We start from the raw sequence: 22,058 nt of genomic DNA on the forward strand, positions 1-22,058 counted from the left end.
GAGCCAATGGGCATAATCTGAAGCTATTTAATGGTGCCAGTGTGCACAGTTCTATCCGGAGTACAATCTACACTGCAAATTCACCTAGGTGGAGTGGAGCTCTGGCAATGATCAAGCTCACCAAAGACATATAGAGGCTCACTTGAACTCTGGCCTATGTTGTAGTAATGTTGTTGCTACCTAGAGAATACTTACATGGAACTATATCAGTCGCTACAAATATTGGCCCTGACCTGGTACCAGCTATACAATAAGAGGCGGGTTTTTTATTCTATTTCAAAAACAAAGTGATGGTATTTTTATTTATTCATTCATTCATTCGATTTTTATACCGCCCTTCCAAGCTGGCTCAGGGCGGTTTACAATTAAAAAACAGAAATCATTAAAAACAATTAAAACAGAAATACAAATATAAACACCAATTTAAAAACATCTTAAAAAACAATTAAACTATCAAAACAATTAAAACCCTGAAAACCAGGTTAACATTAAAACAATTAAAACTAATTAAAAATCCTGAAAGGCCAGGCCAAATAGATGGGTTTTAAGGGCTCTCTTGAAGGTCAGTAAAGAATTAAGATTACGAATTTCTGCTGGGAGTGCATTCCACAGCCCAGGAGCAGCTACAGAGAAGGCCCGCCTCTGAGTCACCACCAAATGAACCGGTGGTAACTGAAGACGGACCTCCCCAGATGACCTTAACGTGCGGTGGGGATCATGTAAAAGAAGGCACTCTCTAAGATATCTCGGACCCAAGCCGTTCAGGGCTTTAAAGGTAATAACCAGCACTTTGTATTTTGCCTGGAAACATATCGGCAGTCAGTGTAACTGTTTCAAAACAGGCATCATATGGTCTCTCCGAGTTGCCCCAGAGACCAATCTGGTTGCCGCATTCTGAACTAACTGAAGTTTCCAGACTATGTACAAAGGCAGCCCCACGTAGACCGCATTGCAATCGTCAAGCCGGGAGGTTACCAGCTGATGCACCACTGTTTTGAGGTCATCTTCTTCAAGCTTCAGTGGGCAAAGCTGTCGAATCAGCCAAAGCTGATAGAAAGCACTCCTGGCCATGGTCTCCACCTGAGATACCAGGGTGAGGCCTGGGTCCAGGAGTACTCCCAAGCTGCGCACCTGCTCCTTCTGGAGGAGTGTAACCCCATCCAGATAGGCATTGTTAGTTCCATTATAATACAATGATGATGGCATTCATTATGATTGTTGTTAAAATAATAAACAAGGGGTCAAAGGGTGCATGCTCACAGCTGATTTTTCTAAGTGATGTCCCAGGACTTTCTAGATAGCTGGCACCACCTGCACTTCAACTAGTGGTGCACTATTTGGGGCTTTACCGAGACTCTTCCTTCAGTGCAGATAGTAGCGATTATGATAAATGCAAAGAAACAAGGGATATCATACCAGATTCTGGGAAAAAGCTATGAGGTTGGTCTCCACGAGGTTCTTTGTCTTTAATTTCTCCAGTAACAAGTTGACCATGGGCTGGTAGAAACATTTCTAAGGAAATCAGGCTAATGGTGCACTCCAGGTTTATCTTTTTGTTATAGTTCAAAGTAATTATGTTCTTATTAATGACATTAGACAGGCCATGAAACTCAGGGACCTCCAAAGCACTTGAGCTCATTTGGATGATATTACAGTCTGGTTCAAGTAACTGAACACAAAGGGTAAATATTTCTGTGAATGTTTCTGTTTCCGTAAATCTGCAAAGTACAAAATAATGCCGTCATATTTTAGAAGCAATGGCAAACTTTCAATGCACATACAGTATTAAACTCCACAAAACTTCATGAAAAGGTTATAATTTGTCAGAAATAAATAATGCAGGGATAAATGTGACATATTATCTGGCCACAAATGAAACTTTCTGGCAACAAAATTACAGTGAATCCAAACACTGCAATTTCTGTAGAGTATGATACTTCTAGAACAACTGCTGGAGTTAGGATACATTTGATGGATGAAAATCATTCCCTAAGGATTGGTTTTGAGGGTGGGCCACCATACCTTCTCACTACCCCGTAGCCTGGCTTAGGAGTCAGGTTTCAAGTGGGTTAGGCCTATAATACCATGTAATAGGTTTACACAAGGGTGAATTGTCAAGATGAGACTTCTGTGTAAGGGGTGCAGCTGCCAGGAACATGTAAATTATCCCAGTCAACACCTCTTAAAATGTGAGACAAACACCCACTGGTAATATAGGGGTATAGTTTGGACAAATTATAAGATGTGGTTCTTTTTCTCTTCTGTACACAGCTTTTATTGTCTAACAAAATCCAATACAAACAGTAAAACAGTAATGAGAGCCAGCGTGGTGTAGTGGTTAGAGTGCTGGACTAGGACCGGGGAGAGCCAAGTTCAAATCCCCATTCAGCCATGATACTTGCTGGGTGACTCTGGGCCAGTCACTTCTCTCTCAGCCTAACCTACTTCACAGGGTTGTTGTGAAAGAGCAACTCAAGTATGTAGTACACCACTCTGGGCTCCTTGGAGGAAGAGCGGGATATAAAATGTAAAAGATAAAAGATAAAACACAGAGGTTTGGAGGCAATGGTAATGGTAATACCCCTCCTGTATTCTACCCCCCCTCCCCCCCCAAAAAATCACAGGGCTTTGTGGGCACCAGGAGTAAAAATCAACTTGATGGCACACTTTGTTTTACTTGGTATAAAAGGCTGTTCTTGGAAGAGAAAAACAATTTTACAATATCAATGCTTGCATCAAAAGAATAACTCCCCCCTCCCAAAGGCTTACATACATTAAAATAATAATTTGCCATCACCAGCAGGCTTGCCGCAAAAGAAATGCATAGATTAAAACAGATCATATTTAATAATGGACAATCAAAAATAATCAATAACCAATCAAGTCTTGAAAAACTTTCTCTCCTAGCCCCAAAAGGCTGACTCTAGCATGCATACAAAAGGTGGCACTTTAGTGCTTCCTGGCATCTCAAAAACCATTCTTAAAAGGATATAATATAATTCAAAGCTATTGCTTCTAGTCTCAAAAAAGAGACTGGCTCAATCTTAAAATAATCTACCCTTTATAAAAAAAATCTTTAAAAGTCCATTTTCTCAGCCATAGGCTGAGACAGCCTATGGATGTCAGACTGCCTGGTCAGCTCATGATTCAAAGTTTCTTCTGTGTGCACTCTGCAGCCTAAGTATGGAGGAGCTTTCATTCCAACAGCCCCTTCTAACTCAAAACAATCTGTTTAGTTTATGTCATTTAGTCTGTGAAATGTTGCTCTGAGTGGAGACACGAGTATTGTTTTGGTCAGTTGCGTTCTTTCTCCTCAATGTTGTATACGCCCCCCCAAACTGCAGTATTTTTGTCTTCATTGCCTGTTTATTTATAAGTGCATTATCTGTCAAAACATGACAATCAAAGCTGTGTACAACCACCACATTGGCCAGCCCTGCCAGCTAGGTGGATTTCAAGATAGGCTTTAGTTGTGTTTCAGTTGGGAGACCTTCACATGTTTTTAGAGCCCAATAACTCTGAGATGTGATTTTATTTGGCAGCCCTATGGACCTGACCACGAACCTAGAGAACTAAATAATTCCATCACTGGAATTTATTCTCTGCAGCAAGCAGAATCAAAACTGACTGTTTTATTGGTGGGCCAAGGAAAAGAATGAAATGTGATCAGTTTCATACATCCTGTTCAGGGATGTGCAACCCAACTCACGGCGAATCAGGCTTGATCAATGAGCCATCCCAGCTTGGGCAGTCCGAGGTCAAATCGAACTGGCCCTCAAAGGGGGGGGGGTGCCAGTCCAAGTTTGAACCTGCCTGCACCCCAGTTAACGGAACCAGCTCGTGGGCCAGCTTGGGGAGTATACTTGTAAAGGGGAATCCGGTTAGAATATTTCTTTTACCTTTAAAATGAAGCCCCATTACAGTGGCAGAGACTTGGGACGTAGGGGTGGGGACCCCTCCAACCATCCTGCCTGCCTCTCAAATGAGAGGCTAGGCCTAACCAGGCAGTTGAAGGAGCCTCTGCCCCCACCTCCCAAGTCTCCGCTGCCATAGTGGCCACCACAGCTGCCCTCACCAGCAGTGGGGCTTCATTGTCTCCCCACCACCACCATTTTAAAGTGATGGAAGCTTTAAAGGAAGCCTTTTAAGACTAGGAAATCCCCTGTACTCGCAAAGGGGAATCCTAGCAGATTCCGACTGCAACTGGCCGGGCTCAATCAAGCCCAAGCTGCCCGGGGAGGCTCAAATCCGGTATGGATTCAAGCCAAACCAGGCCAACATCTGACTCTACATCTCTAATCCTGTGTTACTGCCAATAGGCACCTTGGATTTTTGTCATCATCAACATTTCCTTTTAATGTGAGAGAAGATGTGTTTGTTCTCCCTAAAAATATCCATTTATTAATGTGATAACCCCAGCATTACTTACCTATATAATAGGGAATCCCTATTTATTAATTTAATTTAATTTAATTTAATTTAATTTATAAACTGCCCCATCCAGAGGCTCCGGGAGGTGTACAATATATGGGAATTTACTTACCTATATAATCTCAGCATGACTAAATCTTCATCAAGGATTGGGCAGCCATTGTGAACGTACTTGACTTCATTGGGAAGAAAATGACAATCAAATACCTGTTGAAGATAGGCTTTGTTAAAAAGAGGACATTCATATTCTAGATGTTGCCTTTTGGGGTTATTTTGGCTTGTCTTGAGAAACATGTGGATGCTGACTAGAATATAGGAGTGATTTACAGAATCACCGGCCCGGAGTGCGGGGGGGGGGGGTGAGACATGATGTGGGACAGTGGGTTGACAACTGTTTTTCAGAGTGTAAGGACTGATGTTTAAATATGGTCAAATTACACTAAAATGCATGTGTTATAACAACATCCCTGCATGCTTTAGGAACCCCCCCATTATTCTGAAAAAAGAGCCACACATTCTGGAGGACAATAGACAGATTCCAGATCTCCTGGTCTGTGTTCCAGATTCTTGTGTTAGCATACACATTTTCAAAACATGGCCATCTTCATTACACTTATGACGTTACATCAGCCCTGGATTAACCATAAGGCAAAACAAGCACGTGCTTAGGGCATCAAGGGAACGGGGGCACCACAGAGTTTCCCCCCTAGCTATCATGCCTTTAACTCTTTCACGGAACACAAGAACAGCCCTGCTGGATAAGGCCCAAGGCCCATCTAGTCCAGCACCCGTTTCGCATAGTGGCCCACCAGATGCCTCCGGGAAGCCTACAGGCAAGAGCTGAGGGCATGCCCTCTCTCCTGCTGTTACTCCCCTGCAACTGGAACTCAGAGGCATCCTGCCTTTGAAGCTGGAGGTGGCCTATAGCCCTCCGTGTAGTAGCCATTGATAGACCTCTCCTCCATAAAGTTATCCAAACCTCTCTTAAAGCCTTCCAGGTTGTTGGCTGTCACCACATCTTGTGGCAGAGAATTCCACAAGTTGATTATGCATTGTGTGAAAAAGTAACTCCATCTGCTGGTCCTAGATTTTCTGGCAATCAATTTAATGGGATGAACCCTGGTTCTAGTGTTATGTGAGAGGAGAAGAATTTCTCTCGATCCACATTGTCCACTATGCATGATTTTATAGACCTCTATCATGTCTCCCCACAGTTGTCTTTTTTCTAAGCTAAAATGCCCCAGGTGTTGTAGCCTAGCCTCATAAGGAAGGTGCTCTAGGCCCTGATCATTTTGGTTGCCCTTTTCTGCACCTTTTCCTGTTCTACAATGTCCTTTTTAAGATGTGGTGACCAGAATTGTATGCAGTACTCCAGGTGTGGCCACACCATAGTTTTGTATAAGGGCATTATAATATTAGCAGTTTTATGTTCAATCCCCTTCCTAATGATCCCTAGCATGGAATTGGCCTTTTTCACAGCTGCCGCACATTGAGTCGACACTTTCAACGAGCTGTCCACCATGATCCCAAGATCCCTCTCCTGGTCAGTCACCGAGAGCTCAGATCCCATCAGGGTATACTTGAAGTTGGGGGTTTTCGTCCCAATGTGCATCACTTGACACTTGCCAACACTGAAGTGCATTGGCCATTTTGTCGCCCACTCCCCCGGTTTGGAGATATCCTTTTGGAGCTCCTCACAATTCATTTTGGATTTCACTACCTGAAAGAGTTTGGTATCATCTGCAAATTTGGCTACCTCGCTGCTTTCCCCAACTTCTAGATAAGTTAAGAATAAATTAATAATTAATAAGCATCGGTCCCAGTACAGATCCCTGGGGGACCCCACTTCTTACTTCCCTACATTGTGAAAACTCTCCATTTATGGGCTCCTTGGAGGAAGAACAGAATATAAATGTAAAAATAAAATAAAACAAAACAAATAAATTTATCCCTACCCTCTGTTTCCTGACTTTCAACCAGTTTGCAATCCACACATGTACATGTCCCCTTATCCCATGACTGCTAAGTTTCCTCAGGAGATTTTGATGAGGAACTTTGTCGAAAGCTTATTGGAAGTCCAGGTATACTATGTCAACTGGATCACCTTGATCCACACACTGGTTGACACTCTCAAAGAACTCCAAAAGGTTGGTCAGGCAAGATTTACCTTTGCAGAAGCCATGCTGGTTTCACCCCAGCAGGGCCTGTTCGTCTATGTGCTTTACAATTTTTTCCTTGAGGATGCTTACCATCAATTTGCCTGGAATGGACGTTAAACTAACCGGCCTGTAATTTCCGGGATCGACCCTGGAACCCTTTTTGAAAATCGGTGTTACATTTGCTACTTTCCAGTCCTCCGGTACAGAGCCTGATTGCAGGGATAAGTTATATATTTTGGCAAGGAGGTCGGCAATTTCACATTTGAGTTCTTTGAAGACTCTTGGATGGATGCCATCTGGCCCTAGTGATTTATTAGTTTTCAGTTTTTCCAGACAGTTTAGAACATCATCTCTTGTCACTTCTATCTGACTCAGTTCTTTAGCCTCCACCCCTACTCTGTATATGCTCTGTATCCTCTGCAGTGAGGATGGACACAAAGAACTCATTTAGCTTCTCTGCAACCTCCATATCCTCCTTAATCATCCCTTTCACTCCCTCATTGTTTAATGGTCCAGCCGCCTCCCTGGCAGGTCTCCTGCTTTTGATGTATTTAAAGAAGTGTTTATTATTCTCCTTGATACTTTTAGCTAAATATTCCTCAAATTCTCTTTTCTCCTCCCTTATTGTCACCTTGCATTTCTTTTGCCACCTTGCATTTCACCGCCACACTCAACTTAAGTTGATTTTTTGTAATTGCTTTTTTCTGCCGTGTTCGACTTTACTCTGCATTGTTAAAAAAACACGCTTTCTTTGGCTTGGTGAGCGACTAAAGTTTTGAGAAATTACTAAACTATCTATCTGAAGTAAAAAGTCATTGATTTGCGAAAGATTACTGTAAAGAGCAGTACAAAATATTGATGAAACGTCACGTAAAAGATGGTCATATGTTATGATGTCTGACCTTGAAGATAAAATATTTTTCTCAATCATTCCTTCTGTTGCTGCTATTTATAAGAAATTATAGGCAGTGGAACTGTTGTGTTTTACCTTAAAAAAATCTAGAAGAAAACTTTAAAAATTTTAAATAAATGTTAAGGTATAAGTAAATAATTTGCGTGAGTCTTAATGTCTTGTTAGTTAAGCAATGGAGGGGGCCGAAGGAGGGGGGCACCATGGTTGGGCTGTGCTTAGGGCATCAGTTGCCCTTAATCCGGCCCTGCGTTACATGATCTTGTACTGTATTAAGACCATATACAATACATTTTGCATTATGTCAAAACAAGCACTGCCTCTTAAATCTGCTGCTGCAAAATTAATATTCATGGGGCCAGTTCAGATGATACCATTTTCTGGCCCTGCCTTATCACCAAATGAAGGACATAAGCAAGCAGATCCTGCCTCCTCTTGCTATGCTGTTCTGCTCCATATAATTGTAGGGGGCAGAACCTTCAAACCATCTCACGTGTGCTTTGGACGTGGCCCCCATCATTACCTACACAATTATGTGGTGGCAGGTGCACTCACTCCCGCATCATGTGATTCAGCAGGACTGGAAGATGGTATCCACTGAACCAGCCCACACATTCAGCACAAAGCAGTTCTTTCTTCAACTGGTTTGTAATGTGAATATAAAACCTGTTTTGGCAGAATGCTCATTTACAGTACAAATGCTGCTCTTCCACCATCAGCTCTGCATTCATAGATTGTCCAAGAAATTTTGTGCCTGAAGCAGAAAACTGAAGAGTCCCATTCCCACCATCCCATAGTGGTAAACATAAAATAATATATTAAAGAATTGCTCACTTGCTGCTCTTTAATGATACTCCAAAATATCTCACCCAAGGCACACAACCTTCACCCTGCCTAATGGTAACAGTAATTACAGTTATCATTATGCGGTAGGGTGGGGTCCAATCTTGCCCACATTATCAATAGTCATGATATCGTCACACACGATGCTAAGGTGCACATGTGAGCCCCTCACACACCTTTTGCTTTCACAGGAATGTTGCTAATGCAGAAAGCAATGTGAAAGAACCTGAATATACATCTTAGCCAATGCAGGTTTCCATATATGTTAGGAGTCAATTTAAAAACAAAGTCAATTTAAGTCCTAAACGTAAAAATGACATCAGTTACTCACAGAAATAGTGCAAGAGGCTCAAAGGCAATTTGAAGTTCGAAAACACTCTTAGCTTGACAATTCAGTCTCTTCTCATGCAGGCAATATCAGACCATATCTGTAACTTGATATAGGTGAGGTTATCCATCAGCAAATGTAATCATATTCATAAACTGTATTTTTTTCAAAGGACATCATTAGTTCCTCCTCGTAATTGATAACGAGGGAGATAAATAATGAAAGCTTTTTCTTGAACAGGACCCTCACCATAGACAGATAGTGATTATAAAACAGACACAATCTGCTTTGTTAAAAAGAAACATCTGTTTTATGCTTCCTAATATGTTTTCCTTTCATTAGAACAGGCAGCCATAATTGTCTATAAATTTAACAAGTAAAACAAAGGAGAGCTAAATCTTTTCCTAATTACTGTCTGGCTTTGCTTTTATTTCCACTTCAACTATTTTTCAATTACAATTTGTAATTAAATTGTCACACATTCCTAGCACATTACTCACTTTAACGACAGCAAATGAGATCATAGGACAGGCTCTTGCATAATGCAGCATTTGCACATTACAAGAACAACCTCTTTAGCAAAACAAGGGCAGGTTCTGATTATCTTTGCTCACGGATTGCTTTATGGAGTTACACTAAAAGCTCTCAATTGCCTAATGCAAACCTTCCCCATTTGGAATGGTGTTTTAGTCACTCCGCTGCTTTAGAGAAGCAGTGGAGTTTTCCTTTAGTCTGGTGCAGCAGTATCAGGGGTATACACTTAGGATTGCCAACTGACCAGAACAAAAAACCAGTCTGGCTTGCTTCTGTGCCTTTAGCAGCAGCCTGATATCCAGAAATTAGCAGGTGAAACATTTCATAGCATGGCTATAAGCATTATCACCTGCGAATGAATGTATATCAAGTTGCCGTTAAAAGCACAGAAGCAGTTGCTGTTTAAAACAAAACAAGAACAAAACAAAGAAGAAAACAAAAAACCCCACTCTATACACTGGTGGAGGCGTGAGGTATACACATCGGTGTTTGTATGGTCTTCATGATTTCAGGCACATTTGCCTCTTAATGATGACAAATATACAGTAAAAAACCCCACATACATGCCATTATACAATGCTCAGTTTTAAAAATGAGAAAACACAAGAAGAGCCCTGCTGGATCAGACCAAAGGTCCATCTAGTCCAGCATCCTGCTTCCCACAGTGGCTAACTAGATGCCTCATGGAAGTCCACAATCAGAGTGTGAAGGCAATCATCCTCTCCTGCTGCTGCCCTCCAGCAAATCCCCACAAAGGCTGCAATGTATCCATGAGACATGTCCTTCAATTAAGGGAAGGGGCCTTATTTCTGTTGGGGGTTGTTAATTTTTTACCCACAATAGGTAAAACAGCAGAGCACTAAGGAATGAGCATACACTCCAGTTACAGAGTAGATAGCAGAGGATGACTTCGTTGTTGCAGCTATTTAGAGAAAACACATGGAGATCCTTGTAGAACTAAATACTAAGTATTTTTTGGTTAAGTACACTTGGATAGGAAAGACCTAAACCTAATCTAAAGGACTACATAATGGACAGGTAAGGAGAGAGAGAGAGAGAGAGATTTCCATCTGCTCTCTAGGAGGAAAGGAAGGATTGTGACTCAGCACAGGAAGTGCAGAAGAGTCAGATCAGGAGTCATAGAGTAGAGACAGGCAGAACAGTCAGGGAGACCCTGACTCACCATCTCTACTCCCAATGCCCCTGGTGGTCATTAGGATAGTGGGTGCAAAAAGTTGATGCACTGGAAGTCCATCTCCAACAATTTCAGCCCCTCAGATCTCTATACAAACTTGCTGCAGGAGAAGGGGGGCAGTGATCAGCTCTGGTCTCTGTCCCAGGGGGCGGGGTGGTGAGTCAGGCGGCAGAGCCAGCAAGGCAGGAGGTGCAGCCAAGTGAGGGGGGTGTAGGAGAAGATCAGCTGGGAGAAGATCAGGCCTGGCAGCACTAGGCATTTGGGGTGACACCCACAACAGGGGGCAGGGCAGGGGCCTCCACGTCCCACCCCATGGCACACTTACCACTTGAGGACAAGGCAGGAACCACTCATGCCATTTCCTGAATGAGGTTATTGGCCATATAAATCTTCTTTATTATGAGCCCCACCACCCTTTGACCCCTCAGGGGATGGAGCTGCTCTGGGAAGAGCAGAAGGCTCCAAGTTCCCTCCCTGGCATCTCCAAGATAGGGCTGAGAGAGATTCCTGCCTGCAACCTTGGAGAAGCCACTGCCAGTCTGTGAAGATAATACTGAGCTAGATAGACCAATGGTCTGACTCAGCATATGGCAGCTTCCTATGTTCCTATGTCATCTAGAGAGGTCTGTCTCCAGTTCCCGCCATCTCGGCTGTTGGCCACACGGGGACGGACCTTCTTGGTTGCTGTCCTGAGACTGTGGAATGCGCTCCCTGCTGAGATATGATCCTCCACATCTCTGACATTTTTTTAAAAGCATTTGAAAACCCACCTCTTCAGCCAAGCTTTTTCAGCTCTTTAAATTTTTTAGGCTTTAATTTGTGGTTGATTTTTAAATATTTAAATAAATTGTTTTAAGTTTTTGTATATGTTTTTAACTTATTTTATGCTATTGTTAACCATCCAGAGATGAAAGTTTGGGACAGTGTACAAATTTGATAAACAAACAAACAAACGAACAAACACCAGTTACTATGATTGGCTATAACTCCACACTGTCTTAGGTGTACTGCACTGAACACATTAATACGGCTCATAAAAGCAAATGGATGTAGTGTAGTGTAGTGTAGTGTAGTGTGTGTGTGTGTGAGAGAGAGAGAGAGATTCTACATATAAAAGGATGTCCAGTATTTCCAACTTATCAGGCAAGGAAAAATTATGAAGGTTTGAATTTATGGTTTATGTAGTTCACTAAGGAAAAGCTTCATTTTCTAGAACTATATGTAGATACTGCAGGGGCGGAGCCACTATTGGGCCAATGGGTTCAAAGAACCCAGGCCGCACCCAATCAGGGGCCATGCCTCACGGCCCCGCCACCCCCACCACGTCTGACATCAGATGCAGGGGTGCAGGTTTAGCTCCCATCGGGGGCCACATGGCCCCTTTGGGAGCTAAACTAAGGTTGGTGCTGCATTCGCAGGGCAGCGCTGCGAAAGCAGCGCCAGCCTTAGTTTTGCTCCCAAAGAGGCTGCATGGCCCTCGCTTGGGAGCTAAACCTGCACCCCCGCATCGTTCATAATATGCGGGGGAATGGCTAGTCCATGTGTCTGATGTCAGACGCAGGGGGCAGGGTCAGCGGGGCTGCCACGGCCACACACGGGCCGCCGGCGGTCAGGCTCCGCACCTGAGGTACTGGCAGTTTCTGCTAAGTTCTCCCATTATTTTTCTCAGTAGGATAACTAATGAAATAAATGAGATTTAAAAGAGCTTAATTTTAGCCAGATCATGCCGACAGTCAATATACACACTTGTGAAAACAAAAAACAAAATAACAACATTCTAGCAAGTGAAGAGTTGTTGGAGGAGGTGCACAACTACTGATTTTGGTGGTAGCCACATGGTTGTGAGAACCACATGGTTCTCAAAGGGAGGAGAGCTGGTCATGAATTGTACCCTTTGCTAAGCAGGGTCCACCCTGGTTTGCATTTGAATGGGAGACACATGACCACTGTAAGATATTCCCCTCAGGGAATGGGGCCGCTCTGGGAAGAGCATTTGAGGTTCCACGTTCCCTCCCTGGCATCTCCAAGACAGGGCTGAGAAAGACTCCTGCCTGCAACCTTGGAGATGCTACTGCCAGTCTGTGTAGGCAATGCTGTTCTAGATGGACCAATGGTCTGACTCAGTATAAGGCAGCTTCCCATATTCCTAGTTCATGTTTATCTGTATCCAGATTGATCAGGCTTTAGTTTCTTCTAACAGTTTCCCACAAGTAAACCCAGATGGGGAAGTTTACAAGACTAATCAGTAAAGGAAAGGTGATATGGGAAATATGTCTACTACTGCATGGTGGGGGGAAACAAATCCTCTTTTGTATGTTTTACCATCTGTTAGTAATTCTTGAACTTGAACGAATAACATGGTATATGCTGCATGCTTACATTTTAGTCACACCATTATTATAAAGGGAGTAATTAATTAAAAGGAACCCTTGCATACAGTAAAGTTCTCTACCCTGCTATACATTACCCTATATAGAAACAAACAGCTGGCATATTTCATGTAGCTTTTTAAAAAAATAAACAACCCTGCAAATCAGAAAAGTTTGGGGGCAAAGAGCTTTTTCATGCAGCAATAGTCGAAGTCTGCCCTACCTTCATACATAGGGGTGACTGCATTCTTAATGTAATAGTTGTTTTGGTTTGGGGAGTATGTTACACAGCATCCATCCAGTTTTAATAAACTCACAACAGACACTAAAACTATGCTTGATGAATAGCATACTCACCTTTTCAGATAACAGTTGTCCAATAAATCCCCGCTTCTCCCCTCTCCCTCTCTCTCACACACAGAAAGTTCACAAAATTCTCATGCAATGAAACTAATTCCACATACCGGTGGGGTTAGCTTCCCAACCCTCTGTGTTATTGGCTCATTCATAACCACTTCTACTTTGCAAGCATCTTTCTCTCTGGGGATGGAAAACTGCAAGTCCTCTTGCGACAGGAAGACAGACTGACCCTTCATCACTTTCACCCCACGGTTGACGTTGACAAAGGAGGAGCAGATGCCTCTCAGATTAAGTGCAAAGAGCAAAAGGATGCAGCTGTTCTTCTCCAAAGCCTTCATAGCCAAAGAAGAAAATCCCTTACAAAGAGGGTGCTTTCTTAGTCCGACTCCAGAGAAACTTCACCATATAATCAAGAGCACCAGGCTACAGGGTACTGCATGTGTTTTGTTAAGGATATGTCCTGCATAAAGCAGTATATAAATATCCGCTGTATTTGTCATATAATGAAATTTGGACAAGGGAGTCTTTCAAAGTATCTTCAGGTTAATAAACCCATGGATCAACCTCAGCATTAAGAACGAATACGTTTTCTGAAATATAGGAGGGGAGGGGAGGGGAGGGGAGAGAAATGAATGGAAAGAAAGGTACTGTATATCTTCTGAAAAGATTGTCACAAATGAACACCATACATTTGACATTTCCCACAATCCTTTTTCATTTCAGACAGCAAATTAGCTAGACTGGAGAGAGGGAGGCAGGCAGCTGAAGGGCCAGAGGCTTTATCCAGACTGTTGAGGCTTTTCCCACAGCACCCTCAGCCCCACGCTGCCATTCTGTGCCAACCCTGAGGTCTTCTGTGTGTAACAGGAAGCAGAGATGGACCAAGACATTCTGGTGCCTGAAGCAGAAAATCCAAATGGAATGAGGCCCCACCGCACACATGGTAAAAATACAACTGAATCATTGATCATTTGGCACCATTTAATGTTGCCCCAGAATTTGGTGCTTGAGGCAGGTCACTTCCCTCTGCCTAATGACAGGTCCAGCCCCGAAATGACCTGATGAACGAACGAGTGACTCGCCCTTCCGTCTTTCCTTCCTTCTCTTTCCACAAGTGCTCATCCAACTGATTTCCAGACCTAGATTTCACACATTTCCTGAATGATCCTGTAAAAATCTTTTTCCAGGGAAAAGGCATTGGAGTCCCAGATACAGCTATTCCTTCCTCCTTACAGACTGGAAAACTGATAATTCTAATACTGCAATATTTCACTTATCAGGTGAACACTGATTATGTCGATTCAGTTTACAAATGGATTTGTAAAGTATTAGTCTGCTCCATTCAAATTATGGCATAGACTAGGGAGCCAGTGTGGTCCAGTGGTTAGAATGTTGGACTTGGACCAGGGAGACCTGAGTTCTAATCCCCATTCAGCCATAACTAACTGGGTGACTCCGTGCTAGTCATGTGGCAGCTTAACCTGCCACACAGGGTTGTGGTGAGGGTAAACATAACCATGTATTACGCTCTTGGCTCCTTGGAGGAGGAGCAGGATATAAATATGAAAATTTACATTTCCTCAGATGATACCATTCAGATGATAACACATAGGTGTATTTAGGGACCACAGGGTAGGCATATTCCCTCATCCAAAGTTATGTTTTTTCAATGTGCCTAATGCCACAACATTTTACTCATTTGCAATGTCACTGGGATCCACCAGCCAGTCTCAACCCACCATTTAGGAACTGGTGCTTTCCTAGAATCAGATCACTGAAAGAATCTTTTAAAAAACCATTAAGCCCAGATTTGCCTTTTTCTTCACGTTTGTGTTTGTCATTGAGGCGAGTCCCATGATCAGTGAGACTTACCTGAATGGTGTTAGCGGGGAAAGCGGGCTTAGCCCGCTCTCCCCGCAGACGAGCACACCGGCGGCCCACACGACTGCCAGCTCCGTCACGGAGCTGGTGTGGGCTGCGGGGATCGGGGGCCACACAGCCCCTGGAAGTTCCAGGATGCCCCATGCGAGCATGTGGGGCATCCTGGAGAGCCCCCCCAGGGCCAGGAGGCTTGTTTCGGCCTCCCGGAGGGGGTCTCCTTGTGTGTTGCAATACCCAATCAAATAGACGGGGTTAGCAGAGCACTTGCTCCACTAACTTGGTCTAAGGGGAAGGCTACCTAAGCGGGTTACCCGCTTTGAGGAAACTGGGCTCACCTGCGAGCCCGGTGGTTCTCACACTCCCCCAAAAGCGAGCTAGGCTCCCTTAGCCCGCTTTTGGCTGATCATGAGAATCTCCTCATTGTGTGACACACTGAAAGCCTAGATGGAAAAAGAGGTGATATCTCTTTCAATATATAAGATGACCCCTACCTGATTGTCTGATCCAGCCCAATTCCCTATTCAATAGAAAGGTTATTTATAAAACTATTGTTATCCCACCTATTTTCACAAAAAATGCCCAAGATGGCTAACAGCACATCTTAACAACTAAAAACAGAGAAGAGATGCAAATATAATTTACACTGACCAGAAAGAACAGCTAGCATACTTCATCTTCTGATCAGGTTGAAAGCCTGTCTTCAGAAGGAAGGGAGAGGACCAGGAAGATTTCCTAAGCACAGAGTTCCAAAATCTTAGTGCTACTACAAAAAATGTCCTCCATGCATCTGCCATTCCTCTGATGGCACTGGGATATGCAAACAGATCTCCCCAGTTCTTTCATTGATTGATAGGATCATATGGAAGGAAACAGTCTTTTACATCTTATGTAGATTTAACTAAAGGTTTATTTTTAAAAAAACAACTCAGTTTTCTCCTTCTCCTTTTCCTTTCTTACTCCACTCCCCCCTCCCACTCTCTACAGGATATCCACTGGGACAAACTTCTAAACAATACAACATGCAAGATTATTGGATAGAATACAACAAGGAGGGAAAGTTTGGTCAAGGAGCATTCCAACCACAGACTGATTCTTCAAGAGGAACCCGAGTTCCCTGTTTGGCAATAACCCAGAGAGCAGCAAGTACCACACAATCTGGAAGAGATGGGTATGCAGCTAATTGCATTGCAATAGCTGTGACAACTTCAGCAACACATTCCAAAAGCACCAGCAACTAATATCCGTGATTAAATATGATTATATCTATGTCATAGGGACATAAGACATAGGAAGCTGCAATATACTGAGTCAGACCATAGGTCCATCTTGCTCAGTATTGTCTACACAGACTGGCAGCGGCTTCTCCAAGGTTGCAGGCAGTGATCTCTCTCAACCCTGTCTCGAAGAAGCCAGGGACTCAGGGAGAGAACTTAGAACCTTCTGCTCTTCCCAGAGCGGCTCCATCTCCTGAGGGGAATATCTTACAGTAGGGATGTGCACAGAACCTGCAGGGGCCAGTTCAACCGGGGGTGGGGGGATGATGCACTCCCCTCCCCACTGCATTTCCCCTGCCAGTGCTCAGTTTCTTAAACAACCATTGGGGCAGCAGTGTACCTCCTTGCTCCCCCTTCACTACATTTTCCAGAAGTACCCAGAAGTAGCAGGGAGACTAGAAGTGTGAGCACTGCAAGATATTCCCCTCAGGGGATGGAGACGCTCTGGGAAGAGCAGAAGGTTTCAAGTTCCCTCCTTGGCTTCTCCAAGATAGGGCTGAAAGAGATTCCTGCCTGTAACCTTGGAGAAGCCACTGCCAGTCTGTGAAGACAATACTGAGCTAGATAGACCAATGATCTGATTCAGCATATAGCAGCTTCCTATGTTCCTACCTTCCTTTTAATCACACACATAACAGAACTGGCGAGAACTAGATGTTTTAAGGAGCATGGCCTGTCGCCAAAAATGTCCATCCTGTGTTACATCCCCTTCATCATTTCTAGTACCTTACCTCATTCCCCACCACCTAATGGCACAGTGAGGAAGTAACTTGCCTAGCGAGCAAGAGGTTGCCGATTCGAATCCCCGCCGGTATGTTTCCCAGACTATGAGAAACACCTATATTGGGCAGCAGTAATATAGGAAGATGCTGAAAGGCATCACATCATACTGCGTGGGAGATGGCAATGGTCTCAGGTCACAAGGGAAGTATGGCTGTCAGTGAATGATTGCTCCATGTTCTTTAAAAACAACAACTGTAATCTTGCCCTGACCAGTATGTGTTTACAGTCGTCACTGCTCATTCAAATTACCTAAAATGAGTAACACTAATATTTGAAAAGGAAAAGAGACAGTTCACACAAGCATGTATTTCACTTGATTTCCCATCACTTGATGACTCACAGCTGAACATGTAAATGGGCTTTACAGAGAAGCATCATGTCTCAGGCTTCACTGGGTGATATGAAAGTTGTCTCTTTTATGGCTTAGTCTCACATATGTTCACCACCACTGCAGTAATCTAGAGATGATCGTGCATGTGTGAATCAGATCTCAGAAGTATTGTAAATAATAGTGATGATGCAATCATACTTGCTGTATTAAAACAAGAATGTCCAAGGATAAAGATACCACTACAATCCAGCCATCTTGGTGGTTTTAGCCCATAGCAATAAGTAGACCATTTCCCATGAATCCTCTTATATCAACAATTCAGCTGACCGTGGAAGCACATACTCTTTGAAAACCTGGGGAAGGGTGTCTTCAATTATATAATGGTGAGCAAGCCAAAATGCTTTGATCCCACACTAAAGTTTTATATACAGTTAAAACAAAACACCTTCCTTCCCTTTAGGACAAGTTCCACGTATCCGTTGGCATCTGGGCACTGCACAAGTCTAAAGCTAGAGAGTCAAAAGAGAAATAGAAAGCTTTAAACCATCTGAGGTCAAAGGAATTTAAATGGTATAACATTCTTTTTCTATACAAGTCAAGATCTCAACTTTCTAAAACCTTTTCCTAAAAACAAATGCATACCCTCTCAGTCATTATTTGGGGATGGGGCTGTAGCTGCATGATAGAACATACACAGCATTGGCCTCTGCTCTTCGCCTCTGCTTCACTTGCTCCAACAACTGGATTGCTTGTTTGCTCTTGTTCCCCACCATTTTCCACCAGCAAACTTGTCTGCTCCATTTCAGCAGACAGATTTGTTGGTGGAAAGTGGGAGAGCAGAGAGCGATCCCAGAGGCACTCTTACCCTGGACTTCAGGGTTGAAGTCCAGGGCCTCCATACCCCCTGGGCCCCCCCCCCAAATCCTCTTTAGTCTGTCATGAGTGGTGTGGTCACCATGCCACGCCGCCAACCCAAACTGCACCAGGGGCCAAGCTGGACTGTGACCTTCACCTGGCACCGAGTGTGACCTCTGCTTTAGAGAGGAGAGCTGGTCTTGTGGTAGCAAGCATGACTTGTCCCCTTAGCTAAGCAAGGTCTGCCCTGGTTGTGTATGAATGGGAGACCACATGTGAACACTGTAAGATAGTCCCCTCAGGGGATGGAGCCGCTCTGGGAAAAGCAGAAGGTTCCAAGTTCCCTCCCTGGCTTCTCCAAGATAGGGCTGAGAGAGATTCTTGCCTGCAACCTTGGAGAAGCCGCTGCCAGTCTGTGTAGACAATACTGAGCTATATTGAGTCAGCCAAGAGTCTGACTCAGTATATGGCAGCTTCCTATGTTCCTAGAGACAGAGGGAGGGAGTGGGGAAAGAAATATGTTGAAAGGGAATATGTTAAGTTGTGTGTTGAAATGTTTCTGCTAATGCATATTTGCTTACATATACCTATTTTAGATTCTTGCATTCTTGTGAGTTCACTTGTTGTTTGTGCCCTCAAGAATACATGTGTCACGGTGTTAAATAGTGTGTTTGTGTGTGTGTGTAGGGGGATAATGCTTAACTTGCAGTGAGGGGGAGGGGGCTTTAGGACCAGGCTCTAAAATTACTTGAGTGCACCTCCGAGTGATCTGGCTGTTGGAGCTAGTAGCAACAAGCGAGAAGCAGAAGCAACAAGAAGAGCTTGCTGCTGTATGGAAGAAGCTGTCTTTGCTATGGCCACCGCTACCACTGACATACTACTTAAAGCAGTGGCATACCTGGAAGGTGAAGCAGCCTGGTGAAAGGGGAAAGGAAGGTGCCAGCAGAAGAAAATACACAGGGAAGGCAACAGGGTGACAAAGAGTCGGGACAGTGGTAGCAGGTGAGATGACAGCCGGGTAATGTTAATGCAGCTTCTGATTAAGTAGACATTATCCTTGAAGTGGGTTAAGCATAGCTGCAATTACTCACTGAGTGGCAACAAATGTGTCCTAAATCACAAATAAGCACAATTTAAAAATGCACCGGTGTATTTAAGCAGCACAAATAATGTAGGATACATATGCATTCACAACATGGCCCTATCAACTCCAAAATCCATCAGCTGCCACAGCAAAGCAAACAAACAAAAAACCAAAACCTTAAGAAACGTTATGGAACCCAGTGCTAATTGGCTAAGTAAAGTGTGCCATCAAGTTGATTTCAACCCCTGTGGTTTTTTTGTTTGTTTGGTTTTTTTTGGGGGGGTAGAATACAGGAGGGGTTTACCATTGCCTCCTCCCACACAGTATGAGATGATGCCTTTCAGTATCTTCCTATATCACTGCTGCCCAATATAGTACTAGCAGGGATTTGAACCGGCAATCTTCTGCTTGTTAGTCAAGCATTTCCCCACTGCGGCACTTAAGGTGACTTGCTAATTGGCTGCTTGAGTCTTTAAAAAGATCTGCATTAGTAGTACAATGAGTGTACACATGCACTCCATCCTACAGTGTGCCTCCTCCTAAATCCTCAGATCTGCACTATGACACTTCTGCAAAAACAAAGTCCAACCCTTTTACCAGTGTAAGTATTCATACTGAGAGGGGGCTGAGTTGTTGAAGAGAAGGAGCAGCTGGCCTTCTGCTGGATCTTCCAGCTGTTTGTATTGCAGAGATCAACACAAAGGACTTGGTGGAAGCTTATGACAACAATGTTAACGGCCAGTCCTCCTTCCCTCTTCTCTGCAGCTTCTCTTGCACAACTTTTGATCCAGCAGACTCCTCCCCTCCCCCATCTCCTAAGTGCTGGAGATGGAGTTCTTTCCAGTGCATCAACCTTTTGCACCAACTATCCCAATGACCACTAGGGGCATGGGGAGTAGAGATAGTTAGAGATAGTTAGTGAAGTTTTCCTTACCTGTCCCTGCTAGCAGGGGCGGAGCCTGACCCCCGGCGGCCCGTGTGCGGCCCCGGCAGCGGCCCCGCTGACCCCGCCCCTACATCTGATGTCAGACGCGGGGTGTGTGGTCTGGCTCCCGAATGGAGCCTTGAGGATGCAGCACAGCCAGGAGCGGCTCTTCCCTGCCTTAGCAGCGCCAGTCTTAGTTTAGCTCCTGAAGGGGCCGCGCAGTCCCCTCTCAGGAGCTAAACCAGCACCCACGCATCTGACTCAGAGGCGGGTGTGTGTGTGTGTGTCGGGGCTGCGAGGCGCGGCCCCTGATTGGGCCCGGCCCGGGTTCTTTGAACCCGTTGGCCCAATGGTGGTTCCGCCCATGCCTGCTTGCCTCGACTCTGTGACCCCTGCCTTGACTCCTCAGGTACTTCCAACTATAATGTACTTAACCAATCAACCTATTTAGTTTAGACTGCACGACAATCTCCATGTGTATTCTTAAGGTAACTGCAACAGCTAAACTCTGCACTACTTTGTAACTGGAGTGAGCAGCTTCCTCTTGGTGCTTTGCTAACTAATTAAAAAAACCTCTAATACTAAGCAAGACCGATACAGAAAGACCTGTACTAGCTAGCCAAGTCAGTCAACATAAAGTGTGGCATTGAGTCGGTGTCAACTCCTGGCGACCACAGAGCCCCATGGTTGTCTTTGGTAGAACACAGGAGGGGTTTACCACTGCCATCTCCCATACAGTATGACCTGGTGCCTTTCAGCATCTTCCTATATCGCTGCTGCCCGATATAGGTGTTTCCCATAGTCTGGGAAACATACCAGCAGCAACCTCTGGCTTGCTAGTCAAGTCTTTTCCCCACTGCGCCAGTATACTGGGCTATATAAGAACAGCCCTGCTGGATCAGGCCCAAGGCCCATCTAGTCCAGCATCCTGTTTCACACAGTGGCCCACCAGATGCCGCTGGAAGCCACAGGCAGGAGTTGAGGGCATGCCCTCTCTTCTGCTGTTACTCCCCCACAACCGGTACTCAGAGGCATCCTGCCTTTGAGTCTGTAGATGGCTTATAGCCTTCCGACTAGTAGCTATTGATAGATCTCTCCTCCATGAAGTTATCCAAAACCCTCTTAAAGCCATGCAGGTTGTTGGCTGTCACCACATCTTGTGGCAGGGAATTCCACAAGTTGATCATGTGTTGTGTGAAAAAGTACTTCCGTTTACTGGTCCTGAATTTCCTGGCAATCAATTTCATGGGATAATCCCTGGTTCTGGTTTTATGTGAGAGGGAGAAGAATTTCTCTCTATCCCCTTTTCTTAGTGGATTTTTTTCTTAGTGAATGCTCTTAGTAAAGCATTCTTAGGCTTTACTCTCTGTTCTCAAGTTGAGGCTCAGACCTTCCACTAAGTCCTCCTTGAACAGATTCCCTTCCAAACTTCAGAAACACTGGGTCGCAGGTAATAGTAAGATGAGAAAAACAACTTGTGCGCTGCACATGCAACACCATGTTGGTACCTAAAGGTGCCATGTGATAAATGCTGACACTCTGATAAATCTTCCTCTAGGGAATATACTTTTGACCTTTCCTTTCTTTCTTTCTTTTTTACAAAATAAGATTGTTTACTCTTCAGCAGGGTGTACTGTGCTTGCTCTTTATACAACCATTGTGAAAAGGCCTTGATCCCCTTATCTTGCCTCTGTCAACTTCATGTACTTGCACAGTTACATTTATCTGAACATCAGAGGGAGCAACAGTTTACATCCACAGCCAGCCTTTTAGAGCCCTTTGAAAGGTTGACACCT

At 44.1% G+C, this 22,058-nt stretch overlaps 1 protein-coding gene across 1 annotated transcript in view; it reads right to left on the reverse strand.

The window, feature by feature from the left end:
* Nucleotides 1-13,467, reverse strand: part of LOC128343648 (FRAS1-related extracellular matrix protein 1-like) — a 38,276-nt gene extending 24,809 nt beyond the window's left edge. The window contains exons 1-3 of the mRNA XM_053293079.1: nt 13,234-13,467; nt 4,544-4,638; nt 1,417-1,718 (exon numbers count right to left, since the gene is read on the reverse strand). Coding sequence (XP_053149054.1) covers nt 1,417-1,718; nt 4,544-4,638; nt 13,234-13,467 — 631 coding nt within the window. The remainder of the gene's footprint in view (nt 1-1,416; nt 1,719-4,543; nt 4,639-13,233) is intronic.
* Between the last annotated feature and the right edge of the window lie 8,591 nt (nt 13,468-22,058).

The sequence above is a fragment of the Hemicordylus capensis genome, chromosome 2 (assembly GCF_027244095.1).
Source record: "Hemicordylus capensis ecotype Gifberg chromosome 2, rHemCap1.1.pri, whole genome shotgun sequence".
NCBI classification, from domain to species: Eukaryota; Metazoa; Chordata; class Lepidosauria; order Squamata; family Cordylidae; genus Hemicordylus; species Hemicordylus capensis.